The 6,555-nt window shown below is 47.5% G+C and overlaps 1 protein-coding gene across 1 annotated transcript; it reads right to left on the minus strand.

Moving 5' to 3' along the window:
* Positions 1–4,173: 4,173 nt before the first annotated feature.
* N7446_007937 (monooxygenase) lies at positions 4,174–6,068 on the minus strand (the record flags this gene model as incomplete). The annotated part of the gene is made up of 2 exons (XM_058516682.1): positions 4,174–5,945; positions 6,041–6,068. 2 exons carry the CDS (start codon positions 6,066–6,068, stop codon positions 4,174–4,176), a joined length of 1,800 nt encoding a protein of 599 aa, XP_058370328.1.
* Between the last annotated feature and the right edge of the window lie 487 nt (positions 6,069–6,555).

The following is a 6,555-nucleotide window of genomic DNA, read 5'->3' on the forward strand; positions in this document are numbered from 1 at the left end:
GGTTCGTTGCAACGCTAGTGGAACTACCAACCAAGAAATTCGGGCGAGGCTTGGGAAAGTTGACGTGGGGCACGGAGGTGGCAGCCTCCAGATCTGATGGGTAATTAATACATTTCTCGCTATTATGATAATCCGGTCTAATCTGCGACTATTCGGTAGCATCAAAGCTCCTCCTACCAAAGCTGGATGGCCACAGAGCATCACTCCAATTATGCTGGAAGCCCTGTGCGACTATCTCCTCGAAAAGCCGGATTTATACCTTCATAAGATGGAGCTCTTCGTTCTTGATGAATTTAATATATTCGTACCAAATTCCACGATCATAAAATTTGCACGCTAGTTAAATTGGAACATCTAACCCAACGCTGCTTTTTATTCAATCCCTGTTGTCTCTTTTTCAGAGAATTCTAACCCTTCTTCACCCCGTACTGCTCATCCGTCACCGCATCGTGCCAGGTCGTCTTGCCTAAGGCGATGACAAAATGGGTTATAGTGCCACCCTCATCCGCGCCATGCCAGTGGGTTGTTCCCGGGGAGCCCAGATCAGGTCTCCGACATTGATACGGCGGGCTCGGCGCCCTTGTCGTAGATCCAACCTAAGCCGGCGACAACCTTCAGAAATTGCCCTTCTTCGTGAGTGTGCCAATAGGTACGCGCACAGGGGGTGAAGGTCACGTTGGTGATAGCAGTGGTGTCATCCATATAGAAAATATCGAGATAAACATCGCCCGTGAAGGTGGCAGTAGGCTTGAGGATTGACCGGCTGCCTTAGGAGGAGCTAGGGATAATGAGTGTTTCAGGCATTCTTTCGATATTATCAATTTGACGTCGTTTCCACTATTGAGTTTATGTATGTTAGACTAGAAGGCTAGGTGAAAGGAGCCGGAGGTAGTAAAGAAATTTTTCAGATAGCACTCCGGTGACTAAACTTAAGGACAGCAAATTAAGCACTCCGTAAATACTGTAGATGAAATCCTTGTATTAGTAAGTGCTGATTGTTAGGAAAGAGGTCTTTTATAGAGTTATTGAACCTAATCCCCCTTTAGGATATATAGGAATGATTCCTGTCTAGTGGAATTAATTGTGGGGCATAACCTCATAATTCACTAGATTCAATGCAGTGTGCGAGTGGGATAGCTTATAACCAGACTTAGGTAGATAGATCTGCACTTTTCAGGCGGGGTTAGCTATACAGAAGCTTTATATTTCACGCTGGAATTACTATAGAAAGTGGAATCAATAACATAATGGTTAGTTAGCAGATGATGAATCATCAGTGCCTCCGTTGCCATTCGGATTTTCTCGGCTCGGCAATTCCATCTGCCCTGAACCTAAAGTCCGATCCGGATGACAGGCTTCATACCCTTAAGACCGAAGATACCTACCAGATCCCACTTCTCTATCTCCTCATTCGTCTATTCTGCGTGTTCCCGGCACCCACGGTGCGTGCTCGTTAACAGCAACCTCCCGAACGTGAGACCATCAAGGCCTAAATATAGACTAGGCTTTATAATCTTTTACCGAACGGATCTCGAATAACCAAAAGAAAAGGTTCGAAGAGTAGTAAGGACGGATAGACGTTAGAGATATTAGATCCGTCATCCATGCCACCTACACTCTTTCAGTAATAAATACATTTCTCGCTATTATGATAATCCGGTAATTTACGGTACACTACCCGAACCAATAAGGCTGACATAGATTCTTCTAAGTGTAGTTTAGTGTTTTATAGCACTAGGGTTTAAGAAACATAGAAAGAGTGTAGGTAGTGACACCGTTTATCGGAACTACTATATCAGGGTAGAAACTCCGCCCTACTCCTCGGCTCTAAAATTTCTTAACAACAGAGTTTTGAATCTCAGCTTTGAAGCAGCATAGAATAATATCAGGGTCTTTAGCTCTAGCCATATCGGCGAAAACATTCTATGCTTTATCGGTAATATCCTAGTGATCTTCCGCGACTATCTTATCTAGAAAAGGTATTGCATCAAATAAGCTAACATCGTTAAAACGTAACTTATAGTTGTTTATAGCAGATATAACATCCGACACTATATTAATGGTTCGGTAGTTACGTTTGCCTTCTATAAAGCCGTCCGAGTTTTCCTATTCCGAATAAGGCCGTTCTAGTACAATAAGAACACCACCCTTCAATTCCGATCGCGCCATTTCGAGTCCGAAGCTTAGGTCATATATCGGGTAGTCACTCTCGTCGACCTCTAGAGATAATCCAAAGCTATAAAGAAGCTAAATATAGTCGAAGTTTTCCTTATCCCTATCGATACGTCTTGCCTCACGAATCACTCGCCGTAGTCGATGGTCAATAGGAATACCTAGGCACTCTATGGTGTTACAGGTGATATATTAGTGAGCTAAGTAAAAGGTATTCAACGAGTATTATAATTCTCAAGGATAATTTTTGCATAAGGCAATGTTAAGCATCGGTAGCACACTTCAGTCTCATCAGCAGATATGCGGGGTCTATCTAATCTAACAATAATATCGTCGGGCGCTATATAGCAATAAGCAATAGAGCGTCCTAGTAAAAGAGGACCCTAGAACAAAGATCGAAGCAATCACAAAGAGGACAACGTGCAGATACATTGCATACATGCACGGCGAACCCTAAGCCCTAACACACCAGACTCGAAGAGGAAATACAAGGGGCGAATCACGAGGGTGCGTGGCGGAACGGACCGTACATAGTTAAGCCTCTTCTTTTTCCAGTCTCGCACATGTACATCCACGTTGATTAGACTGGGGACGCGCGCTAACGCACGCAGTAAGCCCTGAAACGACGTGGCATTAGTGGTAATAGACCTGGAGGACGTGGCAGTATCAACATTCGCGATGTGAGTAAAGGGTTATAGAGGGAAGGGTCATAAAAACTAGATAGAAACCACTAGCGTTAAGATAGAATGACGAATTTTTGAACAGCAATCAGAACAGGGCGTGGAATAAGGAAGTAGTAAAGCAGAAGGTACAAGAGGTTAGAGTAGCGAATGAGAAGACATTAGTTGGCTACTAACAGCATCATCGATAAAATTTTGGAACAGGGGTGTTCCCCGCGGGCGGAATAATCCCTTTCTCTGACTTTGCTCGTTTCAGGGTATAGTGCCGCCCGTTATTGCCTTCCATATCTGGAAACAGAGTGTTGCTCTTTCAAACCCTAATCACGTGGTCTGAGAAACCTGATGTGGAATCGCGTAAATTACGAGTTATGAATATACATTGTAATAGTACCTGATCTTGTACCCCGGCTGTATCCATACAAGTTCCTGGAAGCATGGATGACGAGCAGGCTTTATGCAGACTAAGCAAACCAGCGACCGTTAGCAATCCGTCAACTTCCCTCCTCCACCCTCAGTTGCTTTACTGCAGAGGGTTTGACGCTGCCTTTAGTGTCCATCTCTAGTGAAGTTGGTAGGCAAGGCTTGACAGCTTTTTTCGTGATTATCATTGCTTATCGCCATGTGGCGGCTTCCGGTGTTCATTGGGCATGAGGCATACCTGGCTAACCACTTACGTAGTACAGCTCTAGCTTACCCCTCCTCTGGACATATTCGCCATGACCAATAGCTCTTTTGGTGACAATACAGATCAACCTCGTATAATCGACCCATCGGAAGCAAATTGGCAGGATGCCCCCACTCCTGGTTTACCTCTTTTTGTGGAGGGTTCAAATACGCGGTGGACCACCGCTTTGCAGAGAGAGATAAGTGCAGGCCCGAAGTCTGACGGTCGATCGCTCTTGCAGCTTCTTATGTGAGCCTTTCTACCGTAGCATGAAGCGCCTCTATAGGGTCAGGGTTTTTCATGGTCTCATGAGTGTCCGCACCTCCCATCCGATGTTTTCCCAATCGGCTCTGTCATATGCTTTTCTTGCCTTGACGGTGTGTTACGCCGTGTTTGGAAGTTCTAACCCAAGTGCGTTGCTGGATGTTCGAAATCATAGACAAGGCTAGCGAGAAAGCTGCTCTAGGGAAGATGGTCAACGGAGTTCAACATTATCAGTGTGATATGTAATCTAGATTCATGTCGTCTGCCTAGTGGCTAAGGTCATTTAGATCCCCTTGTGCTAACATCCATAAATGAAACCCATCAAAGTATTTACCATGAACAGTAACGCGGAGCCACCCCGTACAGAGTCTTCTCTATAGCGCTAAGTATCCTTTATCTTCCCCCCTCCTGGGATGAAGATAGTCGCGCCTTCCACTCCTCCACCAACCCCGCATAATCCCTCGGCCGGTGCGGAACAAACAAACCTTCCCACCACGACCCCTTCCTCGCAGTCCTCAAGCCCAAATCCCCAAGCAAGAGATCCAAATACGGCATGACCTCAAAGACAAAGTCGGCAGTCCGTACCCCATGGCCCGCCGGGGAGCGCAGCGCACAGAACTCTGTGTGTAGTGCTGTCTCGCTAACTATTAACTCCTTGTCTTGATGATGATGGTGAAGCTCAGGGCCGTGGTTAAGGTAGACTAGCGCCCACAGGGCTTGCACTTCGGCAACAAAGGATGTGTTGAACGTGGTTACGGTCCCTAGGAAGGCGATGCTGTGGTCGTCCCATAGTCCTAGTGGGACAATGAAACGCGCGAGACGGAAGGGGTGCAGAACAGTTTCATTTTGACCCTCCGCATCCCTCGTGTGGTAGGTCCTGCTCTCTGGGCCGGTGTGGAGCATGGGCAGACGCGTATATATGTCTTTGCGGGCTTGCCTAACGAGCTCCTGATCAATTGGGTCTGCAGCCCACGGGAAGCCCATCTCTTGTTCGGTTCCATCCGGCAAGAACCGAATGCCTGGAGATACTTTCCAGCCTGTGCACAGGATAAGTGCCCTCGTGTCCAGCCTGTCGCCGCCGTTGGACAGAACGACCTTGTAAGGCTCCAGCCGCTCAACATCGGCAATATGCACCTTCACCAGTCCCCGCCGGATCAATCTAAAGAAATCACCCGGGAAATTGATAATGCTCACCGCGGTCCCCATCCAGATAGGCTTAAACCAGGGTCTTAGCTTCGCCGTCTCCTCATGATCGCTGTATCTATTGACCCGAACCATATCCCACTCCAGACAGGCCCAGAACAGACGCACAATAATACAGCCGAGCCATGTCCCATGTAAGAAGTTGCGTATCGGGTGGCTCACCCAGACGCAGGGGCTGAACCAGCCCAAGGCACGCACGAGAGGGAGGCTTTCGAGGAGGAGGTTGAAGGGCGAGAAAACAGCGGCCGGGCTCACCCACGCGGGCCCAGTCCCAGAGGCTCTAATGACCCAGTTGACGCGATGTCCCTTTGACGCACAGGCGTAGACGGTGTCCCACGCGGATTTGCTTCCGCCGAGTACCGTTATTGGTGTGTGGTCGTCACGGGCGCCTGCATGTTGGTCGCCTGTGTTGTCATTACTGGGTTTAGCGAAGATGGTGTCTTGGTAAAGGGCAAATTCTTTTGCGTGGAACAATGGCGCGCCGAAAGATTCCTGGCCAGAGAATGTAGGAATACGCGGCTGCGAGGTAAGGCCCGTAGCGAGTATCAGTTTCCGCGTCCGTATGGTATTGCTCTTCTCGTGTCCTGGTTCTGTTGTTGTTGTGCATCTAACGACCCACTCTTTTCCCCTTCCATCATCTCCCTCGGGGTATTCCACGCTGTCAACCTTGCAATTCAACTTAATTTTGTCGAGGATCCCGAAGTGGGCAGCGTACGCGTTCAGATATTCATGCATCGCTCTGCCTGACATATGCTCACCGGGTTTAACTAAACCGGGAACGTTGTCCCTCATAGGAAAGTCACCATATTCGTATGATCCCAGTAGGTTATTCGTTCTGAGCTCCGCATATAAGCGTTCCTCTGCCCAGACACCCCCCACTGATGCGGCGGAATCCAGAACCACCAGATTGACACTGGGATCGAGCGCGAGTGCTGATTTGGCGGCCGCGAGACCGTGCCAGCCTGTCGCGATCAATTTTTAATTGTGGTTAGCTACAGAAGCTCCTGATGAACATATAGGGTAAAAGAGCCTAAGGATATGAGAGGGGCGAATTTACCAGCACCAATTATGGCCAGGTCAGCCATTTGCGTTTCCATTATCATTACTGGACCTAATCGCTTCGTTTTCGCTCCACTTTAACAATCCTTAAATTGGCATTTGTTGAAGTGAGTACTTTGGTAGGTGCATAGGTAGGCGTCGGTTTGTTATTACAGAAGAGAGGCAGGGTGTCAGCCATCATATAAGTAGTACTCTGCTTAAGGCGCCCAGTCCCCAGCCACCACGGAGGGGTCTCACCCGTGCCAATGTCTGGCCTAACAGTGACAGCGGCTCCTAGGACGCGGCTATTTTTGGACATGTAACGGTACGTGAGTATACTTTCATCAATGTTACCATACAAACCTGGAACAAAACATTAATTACGGGAATATCTATCTAAGGCTTAGCGTGTCATGTGATCAGGGTTTGAAATTGTTAATCTATGTTTTCAATATGGAATGCAATACTGGTCGCTACTGTATAGATTTATACATCATCGAATCATTTTTGTACAGTAGAATAATAAGTTTCGAC

This window comes from Penicillium canescens (assembly GCF_028828765.1).
Source record: "Penicillium canescens strain IBT 15451 chromosome Unknown utg000005l_segment0_segment0, whole genome shotgun sequence".
Classification (NCBI taxonomy): Eukaryota; Fungi; Ascomycota; class Eurotiomycetes; order Eurotiales; family Aspergillaceae; genus Penicillium; species Penicillium canescens.